Genomic DNA, 27,014 nt, shown 5'->3' on the forward strand with positions numbered 1-27,014 from the left:
CTTGCACTGGAAAATTCTGCCCAAACTGCTTGACAATTTACCAGGAGGCTGTGTTTTGTAATTCAGATTTCTTTAACATTCTGTAAATAAAGTTCCTCATTCAGAAGGAGACCCCTGACAGGTGACTTATTTAAACAAATGGTAACATTGTCTTTGGAAAGGCTCCTTGACTTGAGATCCTTATTAAACTGTGGGGATAAAAAAAAAAAAAGTTCTTCATGGCAGCTCTACATAATTATGTTTTGGCAAAGATTGCTGATCTTACTAGCTCTGTGGGTTGAGTGCAATCTTTCTCTAACAATCTTTCTCCTTGGGGGGTCTGATTACAGCTCATGAACTCACAATTCTCTAGAAGTTTTAAGGAACACTTACAAGCTACTATGCTCTCTTCTATGTTGATTTCAGTTTTTTGTTTCCTTATTTTTTATTTTATTTTATTTTATTTTTCTTGAATCTTCAAGGGCAAGAAAATCTAAGGCACTCTGGGTCTTAACAGAAGTTCTTGAACTTTGAAATGGTTAAGATCCACACAGGTGCTTATTCAAAACACAGATTTCTTTGGGCCCAGATTTATGATTCTAATTAAATTAATCTGGGTCCAGGAGTCCTGGAATCTGCATTTCAACTAGAATCCCAGAAGATTCGAATGCCCTCAAGCTATAACTAGGATAAATATTTTGTCTTGGAATTTTGCATGAAGATTTTTACATTGAGATAGCATTTCTTCAAAATTTTTCAACATCTCCCATAGTGTGCTGTTAAAGCAATATGACCTAGTAGTGAGTTAAGAAGCTGTAGCTCCCCCACCTGCAGGGGAGTCGCTTCACAGGCAGTGAAGCAGGTCTGCGGGTGTCTATCTTTCTCTCCCCCTCTCTGTCTTCCCCTCCTCTCTCCATTTCTCTCTGTCCTATCCAACAACAACAATAATACTACAACAATAAAACAACAAGGGCAACAAAAGGGAATAAATAAATAAAATAAAATATAAAAAAAATTTTTAATAAAAAAAAAAAAAGAAGCTGTAGCTCTTCCATTATTTTGTATTAACCATAGATGCTCAAACCTACTTCTATACTTTTTCCCCTGAAATATATATATATATATATATATATATATATATATATATATATATATATATGTATATATATATATATAATTTTTATTTATAAAAAGGAAACACTGACAAAAATTATAGGATAAAAGGGGTACAACTCCACCCAATTCCCACCACCAGAACTCTGCATCCCATCCCCTCCCCTGATAACTTTCCTATTCTTTATCCCTCTGGAAACATGGACTAAGGGACATTGAGAGAGGAGGGGAAGACAGAGAGGAGGAGTGAAAGACAACTGTCGACCACTTGCGAAGTGATCCCCTGCAGGTGAGGAGTTGGGGGCTTGAACCGGGATCCTCACACCAGTCCTTCTGCTTTGCGCCATGTGTGCTTAACCCACTGCACTACCACCCAGCCCCCTGGATGATATTTTAGAGTAAAAAGTTTTATCTTAATTAGGAAATATTTGGTTGAGTGTAACAAAACCCACTCAAACCAACAGAAACCAAGAGGAAATTGTACTGTAGACATAAAAGATCTTCAAGACTGGAAGGATTACCACACCTCAAAGGAAACTCAACACAGAGTTGGAAAATCAGATCCAAAGGTTTTTTTCCTCTTGCTCTTTGGGGCCACACATTGCTTACATTCAGCAATGGAGACTTAGCCATCTATGAAGCGGGAAGTTGTTTCTTACTTGTGAGACAGCATTGATCTTGGGTTTCCCAGTCTCCAAGATTGTGAGAAAAGAATTTCTACTGTTTATAAGCTTCCCAGTGTCTGGTACTTTGTTATAGCAACATGAACAGACTAAGTCATCTCCCAATAACACACTGACCATCTTATAAAAGGAGGTAATCGAAACCTTCTAATGCTCACAGTCATCATGATCTATAACTCACCTTTGTTCTCTTGAAAAGTAAGAGGGCAGAAAAAAATCTTACCAGTTTCTCTGAGGAAAGAAACATCCACCAAACATTTCAAAAAGAATTCTGTCTTCTACTGTCCATCCATTTTCTGGAGTTCTGAGTGATACTTGGCTATAAAGATAACATAGAAATTGTTGAAGTGACTATCATACCCCAAGCACTGTTGTATATAATCAGATTCTCTACCATGCTGCAGAATGTTCTGCTGGAGGCCATGAACCCTGCGGTGAATCCCCAAGTGATGAGGTTCTGGACCTTGCGCTCAAAGGGGGACTGAATGGCATTTGAAGTTTCAGTGGTGGGATCAGAAGGCTTAGTACTTCTCTGAATATGATTGCTTGTTTATCTGGCAAGGTTTGAGTCCATTAACAAAATATTAAACTAAGTTACTATAGCTTCTGTATGCATTGTGTTGTTGATCTTGGATCTTATGATAAATCTAAGAAAGTTCAGGCTTTCTCTGGACAAGTCCAGACTACTCTGTAGATCTTTGCTGCCATGTCCACTGGTTGTAGCTAGAGACCAATTGTGTAAGATTTGCTGCTGTATGAAGCATCTGTACCATCATTTTAGGATTTACTAGCCATCAGGACAGCCACCTGCCAGATGTAGCTGCACTGACCTCAACGCCAGTAAACAGTATCACACAGCAGGCCCTGACACCCCTGTGCCTGCTTGCCACAGAGCCACTCCTCATCTGCTCAGACAACCAGGCCAAATTTGCAAGAAGAAAGAAGTTTATCTTTTTGACCTGCTCCTGAGCAGCTAACATGACTTCCCTGCCAAACTTCAGTGAAACTGGTACCTTGGCCAACAAACTTCTAAAGTCACAGTGTTCCTTAGTGCACCCACAAGATCCCTACAGTCCTTGTTTTTGCTCCCTCTTTGTTCTTGTTGACAAGCCAGCCCTCTCCCTTGAAAGGCTGTAAAATATTGAGATTTGGGGCTTTCCATGTGGGTTGAAAGGAATAGTAATAAATCTGGGAAAGGCCAGGCGGTATCAGGTAACCTTTTGTGAAGTTGCTCTTGGGATTGAGCATCCAAGTCACTGTGTTCTTCTGGACAGTTTTCAACTAAGTGTCTTCCACTGTGCCAAACCTCAGGATATCAAAGAACTACTTATAAAATACCCCCTCTCCCATAAGAAACTTGGTTTAGCCAAGTGGGCATTTCTGCCAACACACATAGACTGAGACAAAAAGTGTGTGTGTGTGGGGGGGAGTCTAAAGACCATGAGAATATGTTCTTGGTGGAATCAGTTATTTCAACATTTCCTGTGTAAGCCTACCAACTTTGGTGGTTGCTAGGGACTCTAAGGAACTCCTAAAAAGGACCAACAAAGTAGAAAAAATGGTTACTTACTGACTTTTCTAGGTACTACTCATGGAGAACCATCAACAGGTGTCATTCATGCAACTTTTAGCTCTGGCTTCATGCTTTTCAATGAATCAAATTTCAGTTTCTGTTGCTGTTGAGAGTGTAGTATCATGCTGTAAAAGTTCTGCAAAGAACTCAGAGAGGAAACTGACAACAGTGTAAGCTGCAAATTCAAAAGCTGTTGTTGGAGGCTGGCCAAAGACAAGTGGTCAAGTCTGCACACTCTGTTCTTCTAAACATAATTATCATAGTATCTCAGCTCTCTAAACATCTAACACATCTGTGAAGTTTCACCCTGGAGACCCCAAAAGACCATTCTGTGGTGAACAAGACTTCGTCTATTTGGTTGAACTTCAAGGCCAGTCATCCAGACTGCCCATGCTGTGGTCACCACCATCAACCCTCAGAAGTCATGTCTTAAGGCATCAGTGACCCCCAGAAGGATACAAAGAGCTGAGTCAATAGCAAAGGAACTGGCTACACAGACCATGGAGCTAATAGTACATGAACACCACCAAACCTTTCAACTTTCAATAAGGAGGCTGAGGTACTATGCAAAAAAATTATTGACTTAAGATTACTTTACACCACTATAAGGCTTTAGGAAGACAGTTCACATCTATATATGTATGTATATGACTCATCACATGCATCACCAAGTTCCACTGCCATCAGACCCAAGAGATTCCTTCACCCTTCTTTCCCCTAGCTTTCTCTCTCCAGCCCCTCTGATAACACCACAGGTTTCATGAAACCTAAGAGCCAGTTTGGTATTATTATTTTTCAAGTTTATTTTTGTTTTAAAGATTTTAGTAACACACTCTTTATTATTAATATTTATTTGTTAACAGAGTATCACTCTAGCATATGGGATACCATGGATCAGACTTGAGACCTCATGCTCTCAAGTCTTGTGCCCTACTCACCGAGCTACGCTGTAGGCCAATTGTTCTGGTCTTTTAAATGCCACATATGAGTAAAACTATCTTTTTTTTCTTTGCCTCCAGGGTTATTTCCCGGGCTCAGTGCCTGCACCATGAATCCACTGCTCCTGGAGGCCATTTTTTCCCCTTTTTGTTACCCTGGTTGTTTTATCATTGTTATGCTTATTATTGTTGTTGTTATTGATGTCATTGTTGTTGGATAGGACAGAGAGAAATGGAGAGAGGAGGGGAAGACAGAAAGGTGGAGAGACAGGTAGACACCTGCAGACCTGCTTCACCGCCTGTGAAGCGACTTCCCTGCAGGTGGGGAGCTGGGGGCTCGAACCGGGATCCTTCCTTAGGTCCTTGTGCTTTGTGCCACATGTGCTTAACCCACTGCGCTACCGCCCAAACCCCCCCCCCCCCCCGAGTAAAACTATCTATTCAGTTTGCTTCTTGGCCTCTAGTTGAATCCATTTGTCCCCAAATGCACAACATTATCTTTTAAATTATGTCATAGTATTTTATGCACTGATTTTTCTACCCAGGCATCTGTCTGTCTTTGGGCATTTAAATTTACTGTTTGCTGACTATTGTGAATAGTGTTCAGATTACTGATGACAGAAAAACCTAGGACTGAAGTTACCTTCAGTGTGTCTTCCTAGGGTTCATAAAGATGACAACAATGCTGGGGAGATATCATAATGGTTATGCAAAAGATTTTCATTCCTGAGACTCTACAATCCCAGATTTAATCTTTAGTATCACTGTAAACTAGAGCTGAGTAGTGCTCTGATCTCTCTCTGTATCTTTTTCTCTTGTACCTCTCTCCTTAAAATAAATAAAAGGTTTTTAAAAATATGTCAACAATGCCAGTGGCAAATCAAGAAATTATAATTCCATAAGGCAGTGATGCTCATGACAAAGCTTCAGAATGCTACTTGGTAGAAAGTTTTTACCTGTGGTAGCCCTCTTAGTTTCTCTTGAAATATTTACCTTTAACAGTTACATGTTAAGGGGAAGGAAAGTATCACACCCAGTAGACCATGTGCAAGAATCCACCATATGGGAACACCTACACACAGGAAGTTTAAGGAGTGGTGGAGCAGTATTTGATGTCTCTATCCCTTTTTTAAGGTTTTCCAGGAGCAGTGAAATTGTATTGGCATGGAGCCCCAAAGAAAGTCCTGGCAGCTGTAAATAATTAAAAATAAATAAGTAAATGAAAGGTATAGGTCAAACCACAATAGAATACTTAATTAATAGAATTTGCCTAGACAGATTATATATATATAGCACCATTTGAAGAACATTTCCATAAAGAGTTACTTATGGCAAAGCCTTTCTTTCCTAATCTGTCTGCCCCTGGCCCTTGGGCAGTGTGCTTGCATTGCCTCTGAATGCCCCTCTTTACTTCCTGTATTTACCTAATAAACTGCTTTCAAAATTGGAAGAAGGAGAAGGAGAAGGAGAAGAAGAAGAAGAGGAGAAAGAGCTACTTCTGCATTAAAGGTATTAAAGGTGCTTGGAAGTTTAGGGGCCATTTCTTCTTTGTTTTTGATCTGTCTGTAAGCCAAGGTTTAGTATTAGCCTATAAATTAATTTGATGGAATTGAATAGAAGTAATAGATACTTAATAGGTTTATTTTTGACATTAATCTCATTGTTACTAAAGACTCACTGCTGTCCTCAAATTTAAAGAAAAAAAAAATTCTGTGAGATTGACCAGAAAATAGTTCCCTCAAGGTAGGTAGATCATCCCAAGTTATCGTGGACTTTGCTTATTGGATTGTTTTTTCTTCCTTTCCCTCCCTCCCTTCCTTCCTTCCTTCCTTCCTTCCTTCCTTCCTTCCTTCCTCCCTTCCTTCCTTCCTTCCTTCTTTCTTTCCTTGCTCCCTTCCTTCCTATCTTTCTCTTTCTTCAGATAGAGACATCAGTTTCTTTTTCTTCTAATTTCCTGTTTCCCTACAGGTTTCCTCCCCACCCCCTGCACTGGAAATGACACTCTGAAGTCTTCCCCACCCCTAAATTCTTCATTCTTCACTCTTTTTGTGTTTTTAAGTACTGTTTAATTTACTACTACTACATCCATTTTGATGCCTAGCATTTTAATTTTTCCTATAAAACAACATTATGTTCTTTTCCAAAAAATTTTATTTATTTATTATGGGAAAGAAAGAGACCAGAACTCTGCTCAGCTCTGGCATATGGTGGTGCTGAGGATTGAACCTGAGTACTCTTTGGTCTCAGACATGCAAGTCCTCTGCTCCAGTGGGCTGAAATATCTCCCTGGTACCACTGTTTTTATTAATAACTCACTAGTTTCACAGACCACAGTCTTTCATAATCACTTTTACCTCCTTTGGGAGAACAATTCATGTAATTGATTAAGGTTCCTTAGTAACAGCCATTCACTTCCCAAATAAGAACTCCAGTTCCCCAACACATTTATTTTCTCTTGTTGGGAAACTTGAATTTACAGCTATTTATATCTTTGTAAAAAGCATTTAATTTATTTATTGGATAGAGACAGGGATAGGTAGAAAGAGAGAGAGTGAGAGGTAGAGGGAGAGAGAGAGAGATATCTGCAGCACAGCTTTACTATTCATGAAGAAAATGAGGACTGGAAACTTAAACCTGGGTCCTTGTACATTATAACATAGTACACTCTACCAAGTGCACCACCACCTGGGACCCTACTCACATCTTTTTATACCTTTGCTTCTTTAAAAATAAATAAGGTTTGTGGTCAGGAGGTGGCATAATGGGTAGAATGCTGCATTTGTATACAGGGTCCTCAGTTCAGTTCTTAGCACTGAATGTGCTAGAGCGTTGTTTTAGTTTTTCTCTGTTTCTCATTGATAAATTTTCCCACCAGGATTATGATTGAGGTTGCATGTCTTTATGATTCTACCTGTCCCTGTGGACTCTTTTATTTAGGTGGGAGGAAGAGATAGAAAACGGAGAAATATCATAGTACTGCTGTATTACTCCTGAACTTTCTTCCTGCAACTATGCCCCTGTGGTGACTGAGAGCTTGAACTTCGGCCCTCACGTATGGTAAAGCATGTGCTCTATGGGGTGACCTATCTCCTGGTCCCCAAATAAGCCTTTTTTTAAAAAAGGAAGAGAATAAGAAAAAGGAACATGTTTCTAAAAAGCCTATTTAACGAATCCAAATTTTTAAAAAGATTTGTTTCATATGAAACAGGGTGTGTGTGTGTGTGTGTGTGTGTGTGTGTGTGTGTGTGTGTATGTGTGTATGAGAGAGAGAGAGGAGACCAGAGCACCACTCTGGTGCTCTGAAGATTAAACTGGGAGTCTTAGGTATGTAAACCCTGTGCTCGGCCAACTGAGCTATTTCCCAGGTCACCAAATCTTCACTTTGTATGTGGATCAAACAGTAATCTAGGATCACTTGGAAAGAAAGAAAAAAAAAAAACTAAGTCCTAAATAATAAAACCTTCTCATTCTGTGAGGGTGGAATCCTCTGACCTAGCTCTCTCCCTTCATGGACAAGTGTGCAGCAAACTCTAAAAATTTGATAAATAATGTATCTCCAAAAAGTCAGGTTTATTAGCCACAACAATTTGATTTTCCTGAAAATCTGCCAGCCAGAAAATTCTTGCTTTTCTCCACTTTCATTGCTGCCTCTGAACCAGCTCTCCCCATAGCAACTGACAACTCTGAGCTGAGCTGAACTGAAGTAATCCGCTGAGCTCCCAGTGCACAGCCCAGGAATCTTAAAAACAGAGGACCTTATTACCACGAAATACTCTCTGAGATTTCAAAGGCTGCAGTGTTCCAGAGAAATAGTCATTTTTCTTTCTCCTGAAGGTAAGCACTGGGCTTCGAAATGTTTGGGTCATCCTCTCTGTCTTTTTGAAAATGTTAACATGAGATTGTTAAACTCCTTTTTTCATTTGTTTCATAAAAGTAATCCCAGTATCTTTGTTATTATCACATGGTTATTATTTGCTCACCTCTTAGACAAGATCTAACTTGAATTGCTGTTAACATTTTGCGTTCCATAAGCAATTGGTTGAAGAGATTGAATTTTTTTCCAGAAGCCTGATTGGTTGGAAAGTCCTGTTCTCACTTTTTAGTGACTATTGAGTGAATTTATCCTGGTTCTTGAGGTCTTGAAACACTCATTTCTCTAAAAACAATGTGTTTCTTCTATATTACTAGAATCTTCCTTTTTTTTTTTTTTTCATCACTAGGGCTTCAGGGATGACATTTTTCTACCCCAGATGGAGACACATAGGAACAGGCAGAGGGAGAAAGATAGTGAAAGAGACTCAGTAAGGAAGTGAGGAGGGGTTTGAGCTAGAACCTCAGTGTCAAAAACCACAAGGCAGTGCAGGACCCAAGTCAGCTTTTTGTTAACTCATTACTATGATCTTTTAATGCCCTTTCTTTTCTTCTTCTTCCTCTTTTAATAAACTGTTTTACATATTTATTTATTTATTGAGTAGGGACAGAGAGAAATTGAAATTCTTCTTCTAGCGTTTGCCCTTCTTCCGTAGCCAGTCAACAGCGTCAGGTTGAGCCTGATGTAAAGTTTCGAGACCTCCTTTGAATCTGGAGAGGTGGCAGTCGTTGACTATGTGGGTCATAGTCTGTCTGTAGCCGCAGGGGCAGTTCGGGTGGACGGGGTGGAGAGAGACACCTATGACACCTTCACCACTCACTCATGAAGCAGCCCCCACCCCACCCCTGCAGGTGAGAACTAGGGGCTTGGGCTTGAACCTGGGTCCTTGCACATGCTGATGTGCACTCAACCAGGTATGCCGTATGCCACCATCTGGCTGGCCCCACCCTTTGTTTTCAAAAGCCTTCTAACTTAACCTGTATTTATTTACATTTATTCAATTTACATTTAAATAAATAAATTCACTCAAATTTATTTTCTCTTTATTTAGTTGAATGACAAGACCTGTCCTGCATCCTGGTCCTGTGACTTATCCCATCCCAAGATAAGCAGGTATTTTCATTTATTTTCCTAATTTTCAACTCCATCTTAGGGTCAGAGTAGCCTTAGGCCACTTTTCTGGGCTATTCTGTAGTCTGAAAGTCTCCAACCCCCGTGATTTCTTGTAAATTGGGCTTACAAATGCCCCACAGGCCCCCTGTTGTTCAGAAACAGCTTGTCATTGCCAATCAGCTTAGCCACCCAATTAATGTAGCCTCTCAAATGTGTTGCAGACTCAATAATCAAAGCTCTTATTTTCTCCTTTAACCACAGAAATTCCTCTAGTTACAAGTTAATGCTGTGAACACCAACCCTTCCATCTCCATCAAGACAAGATCTGAGGTCAAGACAAAGTGGAAATGTGTTTGTGGACCAAACTTTCCATGTTCTGGGTGCTACTATTCCTTCTCCACTTGGTTCCCTCGGCTGAGACAGAAAATCGCTCTACCCAGGGCAACAGAGGCCCTTGGAATCCAGACCAAGTGGTTGAAGTACTAGGGCTTCTCTCTGCTGGGAACCACTCGAGAAACCTCATCAGGACGTTGTTGGAGAAAGCCGGGTGTCCAAGGAAGAGAAGCACAACGCAAGGAGATTGTAATCTGGTTAGTGCAGTAGAATGGGATCACGTACCACAGCGTGTTTCAAAGAGAGCAGTGGTTTGCCTAGTCAGTTCAGCAAAACGAAATCCAGTGCAAACTCAGTACTCCAGTGAGCAGTGCCCTATGGTATAACTCCCTTACCAAGAGCACATCGAATTGTCCAGCAGTCTGCATTTAGTGTTTCAAGGTAGGGAGTGATTTTTATAAAACAAGTAAGGTTTATGTAAGTCTTACTGCAGATTTCAAGATATTTGTTTTTGAAAGTGAGCTTTTAGTTCTCATTCTCTCTCTCTCTCTCATTTTACTATTTATTTTCTTCTGAGCTAGCACTGAATTTGCATGTTTGAAAAGGGAGATTTCTTTGTTTCCTGTGTCTTAATGACAGCAATCTGGTATTTGTCCAATGTTGACTGCTTAAGTACTTTCTCCTGGATATGGATTGGTGTTTTGTAATATTTTTCAGTGTGGGTAGTTAATAGATTTGGCCAATAATTTTCTTAGAAATGAGAACTCTGAGCTGGGAAGGGGAAGGGTCACAGATAAAGCTAAATTGACATCTTTGACTCTTGCAACCTAATCCCTAGCCTTTTCCTGGTCACTAAAGGAACTCTCTGGCATCATGTGGGTAGATTTAATATAATAACTACTTTGGGGCTTCCTCCTTCAGAGATTGAGACTTAGCTGGGCCTGTAATGGATGTTTTGAATTTTTTTTGCTGGCCACTGTAGTGTCAAATCAGCATTAATGGAAAGCCATTATCTAACCTACATCTGGAATACCTCCTTTGAGGTGGAGAACCACTGAGTTGTTTTGGGTGGAGAATATTTAGAAAGGTTCTATCTTTAACAGATGCAAAGAGGGGGGCCAGGCAGTGACACACCCAGTTGAGCATGGTACATTGCTATGCTTGAGGACTCAGGTTCAAGCCTCTGCTCCCCACCTGTAGGAGGCCAAGCTTCATGAGCAGTGAAGCAGTGCTGCAGGTGTCTGTCTTTCTCTTTCACTCTTTACCTCTCCTTCCTCACTCAACTTCTCTCTGTCTTATCAAATCAAATGGAAAGGAAAAGAAAAGGCTGCTGGGCGTGGTGGATTCATGTGCAGGTATTGAGCCCCAGCAATAACCCTGGTGAAAAAAAATGCAAAAATCTTAAAAACACAAACTTACTTCACCATCCTTTTCCTAGTTGACAAGATTTTTCTCAGAATGAACTCACATATGAATAGATAGATGAAGAAACAGATGAATAAATAAATAAGAAGCAAGTAACTCCCCTTCCCCCAATAAATGCTGACAGTCAGATTTAATTCTAGGGGACACATTTCCTGGCCAAGTGTTTTATTTTGTTCATGACAGAAGGGTTCTGCTAAAAGTGAGGATTTTCGCCTGCTCTGTGCAAACAATAAATAATTCAACAATTAGTAAAAGTCCCAAGGGCTCCCAGAGCAAACGTGTTATAATAGACGACTCATCTTTGATGACATTAATTTATATATATAGTAACAGAAGACTTCCCACTGGAAATGACTAGGAGTCATCTCTTATTAATGTCCTCTGAGGATTAGCTGCAGGGAAATATTTTCCTCTCAAGACATGAAGTGCCTTGTTAAGGCTGGCTGAATATTAGTTTAGCTTAAGGGGGGGGGGGGTGGTGGTGGTGTATAAACATGAGAAGTTGTTTTCCATGGGGAGGGGGGGTGAGGAAAGTGGTTTTGTACATTTTTTTGTTTTCTGTGACCCAGAGTTTGCCCAACTTCATTTCCATTTGAATGAGTCCACTCCTTGGAAGGGAAGCCCTGTCATTTAGCTGTGCCTTCTTTCTGTTATTTCTCCTTCTTTGTGAAAGAGACAGAGATAAGAGGACCAGGTGGTGGCGAACTGGTTGAGCACACATGTTATAATGCACAAGGACCCAGGTTTGAGCCCCTGGTCCCCACCTGCAGGGGGAAAGCTTTGCAAGTGGTAAAGCAGGGCCGCAGGTGTCTCTCTGTCTCTCTCCCTCTCTATCTTCCCCTCCCCTATGATTTCTGACTGTCTCTATCCAATAAGTAAAGATAATTAAAAAAAAAAAAAGAGAGAGAGACAGAGATAAAAACCAAAGGATCTGGGAACAAAATGGATGGATTTTAATTTTAAATGGATTTTGCTAAGTGAAATACAACCACCAGATGGTTTCCTTCCTATGTGAAGTTGAAATTGCTAAATCAAATGAACTGGCAAAAACAAAAACTAACCAAACAAAAACTCTTAGACTCAGTGAAAACTAAGGTTTGGTTAGGGGAGGGCCAGAAGGGTGCTAAGAGGAACTGGCCTGTCAGAGTAGGAAGAACTGAACTTTGATTGTGGGTATGATGTCTTATGTAGACATATAGTGATGTGTGCCTGAAAAAGTATAGTTCTGAAAACCAGTGTGAAATCAATTACCAAAAATAAATAAATATATAAATATATAAAAGCAAGTCTTAGCTTCACTGCATAGTAGGCTACAGTTCACTCCAATGACTGAGACATAAGGAGTTCAAGTTCATGAAGCTGCTTTGTGTTCTTTGTGAAAAACCAGGGAGAGAGTCCTGTGGATTCCCAGACACTGAGTTCTGACCTACACCACAGGGCTTCAACTTGTTGGGTGTGTGTGTGTGTGTGTGTGTGTGTGTGTGTGTGTGTGTGTGTGTATTTTTGAAGGGACTTTGCTGAGAAGTGGGGTTGATTTGATGACATCTATGGTGGATAGAGAGGACAAGGGCTTGAGTTCATACCCTTAAATATCTGTAAACAGAGGAGCATGAATCTCAAATTGGTGGAGAAGATGCAAAGGTCCCAATTTCATGTTAGGTCTAAGTGATAATTAATTTTTAAAAAATCAGTCAGAAGTATCCAAGAACACTGCACATTTAAGACTAACTCCAGAGGCTACCAGAGTTACATTGCACTGTAGCACACACATACTTTACCTAGTATGTGAGAACCAGATTTGAGCCCCCAGATATCATATAAGAGCAATAGCACAGGGAAGTTTCATGATCAGTGGAGCAGTGCTGTGGTGTCTTCTCTCTCTGGCTCTTTCTCCCTCTCTAAAAAAATCAGTCTGCCTTGAGTAGTGGAATTGTGTAGGAACTACAGTGATAACACTAGTGACAAAAAAATAAAAAAAAAATAAAAAAATATATATTCAAGATACTACCTTTGAAAAATGGATAGTCTAGTGGTTCGGGAGGTGGCGTAGTGGATTAAATGTTGGTCTCTCAAGCATGAGGTCTTGAGTTCAATCCCTGGTAGCACATGTACCAGAGTGATGTCTGGTTCTTTCTCTCTCTATCCCTCTCATTAATAAATAAGTAAAAGATTAAAGAAAAATGGATAGTCTTGTCATCTTGTACGTTGGTGACTTCTTTTTATTTATTATCATTATTATTATTGCCTCCAGGGTTATTGCTGGGGCTGGATGCCTGCACTATGAATCCACTACTCCTGGTGGCCATCTTTTTCCCATTGTTGTTGCTGTTATTGTTGTTGGTGTAGCTACTGTTGTAGTTGTTGGATAGGCAGAGAGAAATTGAGGGGGGGGGAGACAGAGAGGGAGAGAGAGAGAGATAGACACCTGAAGACCTGCTTCACTGGTTGTGAAGCGACCCCCTTGCAGGTGGGGATCTGGAGGCTTGAACTGGGATCCTTGCACTTCACACTATGTGTGCTTAACCCGACTTGCCACTGGCTGGCCTCCAACTTTTTTTTTTATAAGAAAGGTTAAGATAGAGCTTTAATAAATATAATGAGGCAATTAGATATAAATTCCACCAGTAATGATGAGAACTGTGACCATGAATGGGTTCCAGGTAAAGGGAAAACAAAGAAAAAAAATAAAACAAAACAAAAAACTGCTGTCCAGAATCAGTCAGCAACAAGCTCCTTCCTCGTTCTGGCACTTTCCAGCTGTCAGAACATGCTGCAGTTGTTCACCCTGAAGACAAGAGCCCTTCTCAGGAAGCTCTCCATGAAGAGCACATGGCCATAAGATGGATGAGCATGGACAGGAGAGTTCAAGCCTCTTCTTTCCTTTTATTCCTTGAACCTCATTATTATGCCTAATCTCTGCTATCCCAGGGACATGGGCCAGGGGTAGCAATCTCTTTCTGTGCTGCTAAGATATAAGACAAGTCAACCTCCCCTCAACTGTGCCAAGTGCAGGGGTGCAGTTTAATCAAGATCTTCCCATGCTCCTGGGACACATTCAAGGAAGAGAACCACTGCCCTCTTTTCTGCTCTCCTCCTCTTCCCTTCTTTCCTGTTTTTTGGTTCTTTACTTTCTCATATTTTTTTTTCTTTTTAATGCCCAAGGCCTCACCCATGCATAGCACCCCTGAGTGCTCTCCCTGGTCCAGCTTTTCTTTCTTTACTTTTTTTTTTGGGGGGGGGAGGGGGATTAGCATTGCTCCACCATCCTTGGAGCTTCCCTGGGTATTGTTCATGGTGCTCCCATGTGACGCTATGATTGAGCCCAGAGTCACACACATGCGAACTATGTGCTTGCTTTTTCTATGTGAGTTGTCACCTGACCCCAGAACCACCACTTTCGAGTCCTCTATTCAGTTCTTCCCTTGGTCCTAGCTTCTTTTACCCCATCTGTGCAGGTAAAGTGTGAAAGCATCAAGTTTAATTTACTCTCTCTCTCTCTCTCTTCTTCTTCTTCTTCTAGCGTTTGCCCTTCTTCCGTAGCCAGTCAACAGCGTCAGGTTGAGCCTGATGTAAAGTTTCGAGACCTCCTTTGAATCTGGAGAGGTGGCAGTCGTTGACTATGTGGGTCATAGTCTGTCTGTAGTCACAGGGCCAGTTTGGGTCGTCTCTGGCTCCCCAGCGATGGAACATAGCGGCGCACCGGCCATGGCCTGTTCGATAGCGATTGAGGAGGGCCCAATCATAACGTGCTAGGTCAAAGCCGGGTTGACGCTTGCAGGGGTCTGTGATGAGGTGTTTGTTCTTTACCTCAGCTGACTGCCAACTCTGTTTCCAAGAGTCTGGAACAGAGAAGTTCAGTGTAGGCGTAGGGGACCAGATTGGGTGACTAGACGTCAAGCGTTGGACAGGGTGGGCGAAGATATCCGCGTATATTGGCAGGTCCGGTCGAGCGCAGACGTGGGAAATGAACTTAGATGATGCCGCATCCCGATGAATATCTGGCGGGGCAATGTTGCTAAGAACTGGCAGCCATGGAACCGGGGTGGAACGGATGGTTCCAGAAATTATCCTCATGGAGGAATATAATTTGGAATCGACCAAGTGGACATGGGGACTACGGAACCATACTGGGGCACAGTATTCTGCAGTGGAATAGCATAATGCCAGAGATGATGATCGTAGTGTGGAAGCGCTCGCGCCCCATGAGGAGCTGGCCAGTCTTGCAATGATGTTATTCCTCGCGCCCACCTTTGCTGCAGTTTTTATGAGATGTTCGTGAAATGACAGGGTGCGATCGAGAGTAATGCCAAGATAGACTGGCTGGGCTTCATGCCGGATTCTCGTATAGCCGAGCTTCACATTAAGATCATGCGAGGCCGAGGCATGGTGTAGATGGAAAACAGATGATACCGTTTTTGCAGTGCTAGGGATTAGTTGCCATTTTTTACAGTAATCAGATATCAGAGACATGTCTTTTGTGTTTCCTCGAGGATGTCAAACTTGGATGCCTGAGTTGCACAGCAGATGTCATCGGCGTAGATGAACTTCCTTGAAGAAGTTTCTGGAAAGTCATTGATGTAAATATTAAATAGCGTAGGAGCCAGAACAGAGCCCTGGGGGAGGCCACTTGAGACAAGTCTCCATCTGCTAGACTTGTCACCCAAATGCACCCAGAATCTTCTGTTTTGGAGAAGAAACAATATAGTGTTGGCCACCCATGGAGGCAGGCATCTTGAGATCTTGACCAGGAGACCACAGTGCCAGACTGTGTCATAGGCTGCTGTGAGATCAACATACTGTTCTCTCATACTGTTCAGCTCTGGCTTATGGTGGTGGTGGTGCAGGGGACTGAACCTAGGACTTAGAAGCTTCAAGCATGAGAGTCTGTTTGCATAACCATTATGCTATCTACCCTCTGCCCTTTACTTTAGTTATGTAACAAGCTTATCTCTTCTCAATTCAGAATTTCCTTTTTTCAGTCACAAACACCACCAAATGTAGCACAGATCCACCAAAACAAACAACAAACAAACAAAAAAAAAAACAGTACCTTCCCTCTGTTGAAGACCTTTTAGCTCTTCATTTGGCAGGAATAAGAATATAACTTCCTTCTTCCAACTTTATAGTTGGTTGTTAGCCTTCTCTTTTCCAATGACCTTAAAAAACTGGGCAGTGGATTTATTCAGAATCACATTCTAAAAACCCTGAATTTTACTCTACAGCTCTGACAACTACCTTATGGGCAAAGAAGTCAAGTTGATCTTGCTTTGTGCCCCAGAAGTATCCATTTTGCATGAAGGCCACAAAACCGGATTAAGCAGCTGTAGAGGATGTTTGATTTGCTCATAGGGTGCCACTGGGAATTATTGCTGCGTATCTGTGTCATTCATTTAGATTTAAGGAGAATTTCTTGCATTATAGTCAAGTCTTTTCCAAAATCTTCTGTGATGAAGTCTTTTAAAAATATTGTTTGTATGTATGTAAGTATGTATGTATGTATCTATGTATATATGTGTGTTGAGTAGAGAGAGAGAATACTGAGGAGGAAGGGGGTGATACAAAGAGAAGGAGGCACCTGCAGCACTATTAAACTACTAGTGAAACTTCCACTCTGAAGATGAGAATTGGGGGCTTGAAACATAAGAAAACACAAAGCAGGGAGTAGGGTTAAGCGCACATGGTACCAAGCACAAGGACCAGCTTAAGGATCCCAGTTCAAGCCACCGGCTCTCCACCTGTAGGGAAGTCAATTCACAGGCAGTGAAGCAGGTCTGCAGGTGTCTATCTTTCTTTCCCCCTTTCTGTCTTCCCCTTCTCTCTCCATTTCTCTCTGTCCTTTCTAACAACATAAATAACAAAAACAATAATAACTACAACAACAACAACAAAACAAGGGCAACAAAAAGGAAAATAAATAAATAAAAATTTTAAAAAAAGAAGGAAAACACAAAGCAGAACTTGGGCTGGAGTTGGTGTATTGCACCAAAGTAAAAGACTCTGGGGGGTCAGGGCGGGGGAGAGTTCAGATCCTGGAACACGATGGCAGAGGAGGATGTAGAGGAGGTTGAATTGTTATATGGAAAACTGAGAAATGTTACACATGTACAAACTACTGTATTTTACTGTTGACTGCAAACTATTAATTTCCCAATAAAGAAAAAAAAGTTGAGACAAGCAATAAACTCACTCAAAACTGTAAAAAAATGGTGGAGAAAAAAACATAGATGTGATTTAAAATTTTTGATTAGTGATTTAATATTGATTTACAAAATTATGAGACAACAGGGTTATAACTCCACACCGTTCCCACCACTAGAGTTCTGTGTCTCCATTACCTCTATTAGAAATGACAGTAGTTCTCCCAAGGTCACATACATGAGTTGGCTATTATTTCTGTAACTGTGTCTATATATATTTGCCCATTTTTTCTATGTTCTTGCCTTCTCTTCCTTTCTAAGTCATACCTATACTTGTTACTACTTCTGAATGTTCATCCTTGTTTGCTCTTCTCTTTCTGAGTCCTGATGGAATTGCAGCTCAGAGCCTTCTGGTCATCTTTCCCTAACATTTCTCCTTCTCTGGGCATTGGACCAAAATTCTTTTTGGGGTGCAGAAGATGGGAGTTCTGGTTTCTGTAATTGCTTCTCCTCTGGACATGGGCATTGGCAGGTCAAGCCATAACCCCATCCTGTTTCCATCTTTCCCTAGTGGGGTAAGGCTCTGGAGAGGTGAGGTCCCAGACACATCGGTGAAGCTTTCTACTCAGGGAGGTCAGAATGGAACTTGGTGGCTGTGGCTTAGTGAGTTCCTGAAGAAATCCTGGCTGTATTTTGTTGAGTTTTAGGTGATTTTTCATGTTTTTTTTTTCTAGTATCACAGGAGAGTGGTTTAAAACAACTCCTACTCCATAGCCACACCTCTGAAAATCCTCTCTTTTAGAGGGTGCCTGCTTTTACCAGGCTTGAGTCCATCCCCAACTACACTAGGGAAACTTCAGTGCTGTCTTTCTGTTAGCACAGGAGCATAAAGAGATCCTGGAGAGCACAGACACTTTGTTTTCACTCGAGAATGTGATATATATATATATATATATATATATATATATATATATATATATATAAATTATCTTTATTTATTATTTGCACAGAGACAGAGAGAAATTAAGAAGGGGAGAGGGAGATAGAGAAGAGAGACAGAGAGCCAGAGAGACACCTGCAGCCCTGTTTCACCACTTGTGAAGCTGTCCCCCTGCAGGTGGGGACCAGGGGCTTGAACCTGGGTCCTTGCGCACTGTAATGTGAGCACTTAACCAGGTGTGCCATCACCTGGCCCCGAGAATGTGATATTTTTATCAACAAGGAGAAAGGTAGATAGATGTTAGTCAAGGTGATTTCTAAGGCCCAGTCTCCACTGACCAGTTCTATTCAGTCGTAAGCCTGGAATCCTTGCCAGAACAAATATTTATTTATAAGACTGTCTTGAGCCAATCAGAGGCAAAGACAAACAGTGAAGCTGCTTTAGGAAAGGATTGTTACACTACCCAAACCATAAATTTCATTTGCTTCTTCAGTCCCTAGAGTCTAGCTCAGCTTTAACGAGAAGGGCCACCATGCTGTGTAGAGCTTCAGTTATTTGGTTACAAATCAAAACCTTATCACTCAGGGGTCAACTGTATTAGCTAAACTCCTTTTCTTCTCTTTCCCCCCAGTGCTTTGAACCGGATGCTCTGTTATTAATAGCAGGAGGAGATTTCGAAGAGCAACTCAGAGAGGAAGTAGTCCAGAGAGCTTCTCTCCTCCTGCTCTACTACATTATTCATCAGGAAGAAATCTGCTCTTCAAAGCTCAACATGAGTAATAAAGACTATAAATTTTACCTACACAGCCTTCTCAGACTCAGGCCGAATGAGGATTCCTACTTCCTTTCCCAGAATGAGACAGAAGATATCTTGGCTTTCACCAGGAGGCACTTCGATACCTATAGAAGTCAGGTGAGACAGGTGAAGTTGCTCACTAACTGCTTCTAAGAGAATAATGTCTTATTCATTCCTAAAATATTCAAGGACTTCTGAGAGGGGTAAACATGTGTGTTTTTTAGTTACAGGTCACCAAGTGGTATCATTAAAAATTCTGTGTCTAAAAGGGGAAATGTAATGACTAATAATTATGAAATGAATTTTAACCAGAAGTTGGGTGGGCGGCTAGGCAGGCTGGGTGATGGGGCAGCTCTCTTCTCCTGAGGCCTCTGAGCACTGAAGTAAGTGTGACTCAGGGCTTTGGACTGAACTCGCAGAGCTGAAGTGTAGAGGCTAGGGAAGCATTTCTATTTGCTTTATTTATTTGTCAGGGAAGGAGAAGGCAGGACCAGTTTGAGAGAAATGAATTTATCAGTACTCATCTCACCAAAAAAGATTAGAAATAGCCCTATGAACTAGTTACTGTCACTTTTCTGACATTTTAAAAAATGCAGTGCTGGGAAATAAACCAAGAACCTTGTGCATGCATAACACCATATTAGCAGCCTCCCCAACTCAATTTTAAAATTCTGTATACTTTGAGAGAAATCAAACACAGCTTTCCTTTGGTGATTGATGTCCATAGTGCTTCCATATGGTGCTGGGGGCCAAACCTAAAGTCTCTCACATGTGTTTTACCAAGCATGTACTCTACCCATTGAGCTCTCTCTTGTCTCTCTTTTATGCCTTTTGAATCATGATGCATATGCTTCATTTTTCTTCAGGTGCTCTGCTCTCATCTCCTCATTGCTAGGAAATGGGCATCTGGTCTCCTGGTCTCCATTACTCTTCCAACAAAGGTGGTCTTCCTATTGTCTTCTTGCTTTCTGCTCTTCAATGTGGCAGATAAAGGTCTCTGAACAGAAGAAAGTGCCTTAAGCCTTATTTTTCTAAAAGAATTGAGAGACCACCAGCTCATGTTCAAGAGTATGGTGAAATACATTCTTTTCTCTTGAATTATTCATTGACATGTGTCTTTGTTGATTTGAGTTGCTACCACAGATATAGCACAAGCTAGATCTCTTAAGAACAATAGAAATACTGACTGGTCTGGAGTCTAGGAATGTAAGATCAAGATTTTGGTTCAGGAGCAAGCATTATCTCACTGTGTCCATAGCTGGTGGAAGGGGAAAAAAACTCCTGTTTGTAAGGGTACTAATCTACAAGTGCTCCACCTTCATGGCCCAAGTTCCTCTTACTATCATGACATTAGCATCTATGTCCATACCACCCTGAACACACCTGATCTCCTCTGATCTCAGAAGCTAACCTGGGTCGGGCATGGTTAGTACTTGGATGGGAGACATTAGGGGCTAAGATCTCAACATATGAATTTTAGGGACACACTGATATTTAGTATATAGCAACGCCTATAACCGATTTGATTTTTGACCTCAGTTGTGGCTTCCAAGAGCCTAAGGGAATCATGCTGTGACTTAACAAAACTAAAAACATGTCTTCCAAGTTGTTATAAATATGTTTAATTTCAATGATTATTGTCAGAACTAATGGAAAGACTGCCAAGAAATTTGTGAACATCACTTTAAGAACTCTGATCTTGTGAATATCAGTTTCAGTCCTGCATTTTTCAGAATTTTATTTATTATTATTCTTGCCACCAGGATGTTACTGGAGCTTTACGCCTGCACAGTTTCACTATTCCAAGTAAGCTATAAATTTTTTTTCAGACAGTGGGTGAAAGGGAGAAAGGAAGAGAGAATGGGATAGAAGATGGAAAAAGGAGGAAGAGGAGGAGGAAGAAGAGGAGGAGGAGAAGGAGGGAAGACAATACAGCACTGTTTCATCACATGTGAAGTTTTCCTTTTGCATGGTGCTCCCATTTGGTGGGCCGGGGCTTGAACACAGGTCCTTGTGCATAGAAAAATGTGTGCTCTACTGGGTGAACCATCTTCTGACTCACTTGGATATATACATATATATATATAATTTTTTCTATTCCAGTTGACAAAAGAGTTCCCTATATAATTTTATTTCCTGCTAAATAAGAAGGCATGCCTACATATAATTTCTTCAGTATAACACCTATGTAATAAAAGATTGATACAGATTAGCCACTAACATCTTAGTCATGCTTTCTGCTACTGCTTTTTGATGTAGATTAAATGGAAATGGAGGGGGCTTGGTGAGAGAGCTCACTTATAGAGCACAGACTTTACCCATGATGACCCAGCTACCAGTAGTTCTGTGTTGTATCTCCCTTTCTCTCTCCCTTTCTTTTTCTTTTCTATCTCTTGCCCTTACCTGAAAGAGAGGGGGGGGGGGAATCCTTGGTGGAAAAGAAAAGGAGAGGGAAAAAATGGAAGTGGAAGCCTAGTAATTAAAAGAAAATAGTGTGTATGTATTTGGTTATCCAGCAAGAATTTCAGTATCTGGATTTTCAAGTATTCATAAAACAAAGCATTTGTAGAATAGAATACTACCATAATGCAGTTTATTGAATGAAAAGTATTTAATTAAGTAGTTCACTAGATTTTCTTTGCCCATCTATTCAGTCAAGAAGATATTAAGTGTTGAGTTAGACCATGACCTGGGATCATTGCTGTCTCTATTCCTGGGAAGGTCTATTAGCCCATTGACCTGAAATGCCCTCAAGAACTCATAGTGGCTGGGGAAATAGCTCAACTGGTAGAGCATGGGACTCATGAGGCTGCTGGTTTGAGTGCTTCATGCACTGAATGGTGCTCTGGCTTCTCTCTCATGTGAAGCTCTGTCTACCTAATATGAAATCAATAAAAGCTTGTTTGGAGATTCTAGCAGGGGAATGCAGCTACTTGCACACCCTAGACCAAAGACCAGTCCATCTGTATTGAGGAAGGCCATCCTCTTCAACCGAGTATGCAGCTTCAGGAGGGAAGCATCAGCCCCTGGTCACCACATGAGAGCAGTTTCATGGGGAAGATTCATAAGCAATGCTGTTGTGTCTTTCCTTCTCTCCATCACTGTCTCTTTCCCCCTGGAGCCTTGGAATCATGCAGGCTTGAAGCCCCAGGGAAGCTCTAGTGGCAACAGTAAAAACTAAAAACAACTTCCTTCAATCCAGACATATATAGGAGGTCTGTGAGCATCTGACCACAGGCTCTGCTCTCCCTACCAAGAGGGGTGAAGTCACAGATGGTGCTGGTTGTTCAGATCCTCTGCTCCTGGCATTGCTGGGTCTTAATCTATGTGGGACTCAACCTCCATAGGCTAAGCCACTAACAGCTGCTCAGGTGGAGCTTTCTCAGCACAGCTAAACAAACAGGTTTATGCCATAATATACTCAGTCACTCTCTTATTAGCCCAGAATACAAACATCTTTCCGTTGTTTCCTTTTTTTTTTCCCCAGCAGTTATTGCTGGGTTTTAGCTCAGTGTCTGCATAGTGACACTGAGAGAGAGAGACACCTGCAGCAATGCTTCACTGCTCCTGAAGCTTCCTCCCTGCAAGCAAGGACCAGGAGCTTGAACCTAAGTCCATATGCATGATAACATGTGCACTTAACCAGAGTCACCACAGCCTTTCACTCGGCTGCCCACCACAGCTAATAGTATGCTCTTGCCAAGTCACCACTTGCAAAATGGAAAAAAAACAAACAAAACAAAACAAACAAACAAAAAAAACCAATGTGCCTTTGATATTCCTTGCTTCAGGTCTCAAGAAAACATTGGCACAGTAACCTTTCCTTGATTCCTCTTTTGAAAGATTTTCTCCTTCTAATAGTTGAGATTTATGAAAGAATTATTTGCCCTTGTTCTCCATGTATTTTATTTCTCAAATATCCATGTCTTTCCTTTTTCAACCTCACTTTTATTAGCTCCTGTTCCATGAAAACTCTCCTTTGACCAGTGATCACTATCATCCCCTCCTGGTTTTCTCCCCACATTTACAGGAATTCTAGAAGTCACTCCTTTGGAAGGTCTATTTGGTCTTCTGTGTCCACAATACCACCTTTGGCTTTTCCTCCATTCAGCCTACATATCTTGCGGGGTGACTTAAGCAAAACTAAATGCTGATTTCTTTCAATTCATTTTGCTTGCCCTGGCTCTACAAACATCAAAACAAGACAGAAAAAAAAAAAAAAAAGAGTAGTTTCATTCTTGGAAAAAAAAAAAAACTCTAGACATTCAATAATATAATAAACTTCAAAAGTTAAAATTTTCTTTTAACTTTGTATTTGATTTCAGTGTATGGAAACCAAAATGTTGCAGGAACTGTCTGGAATACTGAATAGAGAGGGTGCTGACGAAGATACACTTCCTCGCTTGGCGGCAACAATCATTGCTCTGTCTCTCCAAGGTGTTTGTCTAGGAAAGAAGAACTTGCTTTCCCCAGAATTTTTCATGGAATATATTTTCAGTTCCTTAAATAGTACAAATGTTCTCCACCTATCGGGTAAGGATGTTTTTCAGGAATTTAACTTCTGAATCACATATCTACTACATTCGTTGTGTTGAAATAAAGACTGAGGGTTTTTTTTTCAAAGATTTATTTTTATTTGTTTCAAATATGAGAGAAGGTGGGGAGATGACAGAGAGAGAGAGAGAGAGAGAGGGAGGGAGAGATTCATATGAGGCAGAGAAGGAGAATAGCTAGAGTACTCATCAAGTACAAATAGTGCTGGGGACCAAACACAGAACCTCAGGCAGCAAAATCTTACGTTTTTGCCATTTGAGTCATTTCCCCAGTCACAAGACTGAAGCTATTTGATGACTGAATTTGCTCTGGTGTGTTTTAAACACGCTTCTTTCTTGGTATGCAGTAGACAACTCAGGTAGCCTTTGCAGGGCAAATGCGTAGGGTTGGGGAAGAACCAATTTCTACTCCTTTGGATTCTTCAGAGGCTGGACAAATAATCAAGTAAGTATGAGGCACATTATCAAATGAAAAATTAAAGAGAAATTTATTAATAGTGTGTATCACTCCTGTACACATAGAAGAGACTCAGACATTCTGAATAACTCCATTTAGTCTTAGGCTCACTCTTCAATTACTTTCTAGTGCAGAAGCTATTGGTGGGGGGACAAGGAATGTCAGCTAGTTCCCCCTACAAAAAGAAGACATGAGTAAAGCAGAGGCATGAATATTGAACTTCTACCCTCTCTACAGACTGAACCTTCTCAAGGAGAAACTTCTATCTCAAATGGTATCTCCATTCTGCCTCTACGGCCCTTTCTACGACATTAACCTTTTGTCGCAGACATTTTTGTGGGTGCCAGGTGTTTGCTCCCCTACAATGCTATGATACCCACCTGGTAAAGAGGCAGTGGCACACCCAGTAGAGCACATGCATTTTTCATGTGTGGTGGCCCAGATTCGAGCCCCCACTCCCCACCTACTGTGTGGACACTTTGCAAGTGGTAAAGCAGGTCTGCAGATATCTTTCTCTTTCCCTCTCTATCTCCTCACTCCCCTCTCAATTTCTCTCTGTCTCTATCAAATAAAGAAATAAAGTAAAAAAAATATATAGGTTGATCCATTCCAGCAGTGATTACAAATGTAGCCTTAAAAGGAGAGACACTTATGATTTTCCACAAGTGCTAACTGAAGGTTTTTCTGGTTGGTGCTAAGTGCTGGGTCCAGTGTGGCAATGTGTGATATATTAGGTTGTTGGAATAGTCATAATGTATTTTTCTATGCAAAAATGTGGCACAATATTTCCAGCAACCCAATAGGATAATGAAATAGTATTCCAAGTAGTACAAGAGTATTAGCAGACACTTACTCGTTTCTATAAAAGTCATCTCATTTTTATTTTTTAAGAAATTAATTTTTGTGTGTGTGAGAGAGAGACCAGATGAGTACTGAGCTCTGGCATTTGGCAATGCCAGGGATTGAATCTGAAGTCTCAGGTACACATGTCCTGTATGCTGAGCTATATCCTTGGTCTCTTAAATAAGAGCAATGGGAACTATTGTCCTTGGTTACATTAATGACTGCCAGATCTGGAGGGGTGATAGGGCTTTGACGTGAAATACTGTATCAGAAATGAACTCACAGTCAATTTTGAACATTTGAGGAGTGTGGTACTTGACAAGCCATTAAAAGTGAAGTGATCTTTTGAAAAATATGGATCAAAATGCCCTGCTTTACACACTAAGGGCTCTGGGTGTCTCACACTGGTGCAGTTGCTGCTGCCCACACACTTCCTCCTGGGTAATATCTGCGTAAAGGGTACTGACAACCTTGGGAAGGACCAGCCACACTATGGGAATGGGTCAAATCTCCCAACTCTGATTGAGAGGGAAAGGAGACTGGGAATAAATAAAACAGTTTCCTGTCAGATGTTCTCTGACTTGTTTGCACAACAATTTGAATAGCAGATGTGTTTTTCTGTATATCATTTGTAATTTCTGTTAAGATGAAAGTTGGCATACAATTAAATCATGTTACCTAGCTGTCACGACCAGCGGGAAATAAGCCAAGAAAGATGTTTGATATAATGAGTATAATTTTGATGTGAAAAATGGAGTTGGGGTATTTGAGTATTGGGTTTCTGCAGTATAGTTTCCAGTGATGCTGCTTTGCAGGCAAAGTTAAAGTTGAAGCCACTGGAGGGTTCTAAGAAACAGGAAAAGGCATCAGGCTGGAAACAGGACACTATTAGAGGTGAGCTATGCTCAGTGGTGTCTAGATGTTGTAGATCATTGTGGAACTGGGTTGAAAAATAAGGTCCAGGAAATAGCACCATAGTAGTACATTAAACTTTTGTGTGGTACACTTTTGTGTACCATAGTAGTACATTAAACTTTTGTGTCTGAGGCTTGGAGGTTCCAAGTTTAATCTCCCATCAACTTAAGCCAGAACTGAGCAATGTTCTGATTCTCTCCAAAGCCCCCTCCTTGAATAAATACAACTTTGATTTTGCCACCAACTTATTGTTAGGGTTTGGTGTCTGCCTGGCAACTCCACCATTCATGGTTTCCTCTCTCCTTCTTCTCCTTCTCCTCCTCCTCCTCCTCCTCCTCCTCCTTCTTCTTCTCCTTCTCCTTTTCCTTCTCCTTCTCCTTCTCCCTCTCCTCCTTCTCCTCCTCCTCCTCCTCTTCCTCCTTTTATTCTCTTCTCTTCTGTTCTTTTCTCATGGGGGAATGAGTGGAAGGGAGGGAGAGAGGAAGTGAGACATTTGCAGCTCTGGTCCACCACTCTTGAAGCATCCCCATTGCAGATTGAACTTGGGTTCCTACACATGGTATGTGTACATTCTACTGGGTGTGTAACCTGGCCCCATAAATGAAACTTTTTTAAAAAACAAATGTGCAGTATCATTCATTTAGGAAAAATTATCTGCTTTTATATTTGAGAACTCAGTGTTCTATCTCAGTGTGCTGTTATATCAGTACAATTAGACCGCTTGCTTATACAAGAAGCATTTTCTCTAACAGCTGGGCTTGAGTTCTGCAACTGATTGTATTTGAGAGTAGTGTGCTAGCTCTAAGTGGCTTTTTTTTCTTCCCTCCAGGGTTATCGTTAGGGCTTGGTGCCTACTCTACAAGTCCACTGCTCCTGGCAGCTATCTTTTTTTCCCCCATTATTGTAGTTGCTATTATTGTTGTTGTTGCCAAAGTTGTTGGATAGGACAGAGAGAAATTGAGAGAGGAGGGAAAGACAGAGAAAGGGAGAGAAAGATAGACACCTGCAGACCTGCTTCACTACTTGTGAAGCGACCACCCTGCAATTGGGGACCTTGTGGTTGAAACTGGGATCCTTGTCCTGGTCCTTGCACTTAACCCAGTGCACAACTGCCCTACTCCTCTAAATGATTTTTGAAGTGTTGTGTTATAGAGATCCTCAAAAACAAAGATGGGAAAATAATATCATGAATACTCATGGACATGATATTCAACATCAGCAATTACCAGCACTTGGAGGACCTCGTTTTGTATTTATTTTTAACCTCTCAAAAAAAATTTTCCTGTAGTATTTGTTTGGTGTGTGTGTATGTGTCTAAAGATACTGAGTTGGATTTGAATTACAC

The 27,014-nt window shown here is 41.1% G+C and overlaps 1 protein-coding gene across 6 annotated transcripts in view; it reads left to right on the forward strand.

Moving 5' to 3' along the window:
- The first annotated feature begins 7,509 nt into the window (after positions 1-7,509).
- Positions 7,510-27,014, forward strand: part of SLC39A12 (solute carrier family 39 member 12) — a 131,590-nt gene continuing 112,085 nt past the window's right edge. For 5 of the 6 annotated variants that reach the window (XM_060192239.1, XM_060192236.1, XM_060192238.1 and 2 more), the window contains exons 1-5: positions 7,510-8,120; positions 9,209-9,270; positions 9,532-9,860; positions 18,737-19,018; positions 23,227-23,434. In XM_060192239.1, the coding sequence (XP_060048222.1) occupies positions 9,618-9,860; positions 18,737-19,018; positions 23,227-23,434 (733 nt within the window). In that variant the 5' untranslated portion in view covers positions 7,510-8,120; positions 9,209-9,270; positions 9,532-9,617. The remainder of the gene's footprint in view (positions 8,121-9,208; positions 9,271-9,531; positions 9,861-18,736; positions 19,019-23,226; positions 23,435-27,014) is intronic. The other variant, XM_060192237.1, reaches the window with a different exon arrangement.

The sequence above is a fragment of the Erinaceus europaeus genome, chromosome 6 (assembly GCF_950295315.1).
Source record: "Erinaceus europaeus chromosome 6, mEriEur2.1, whole genome shotgun sequence".
In the NCBI taxonomy this organism is placed as follows: domain Eukaryota; kingdom Metazoa; phylum Chordata; class Mammalia; order Eulipotyphla; family Erinaceidae; genus Erinaceus; species Erinaceus europaeus.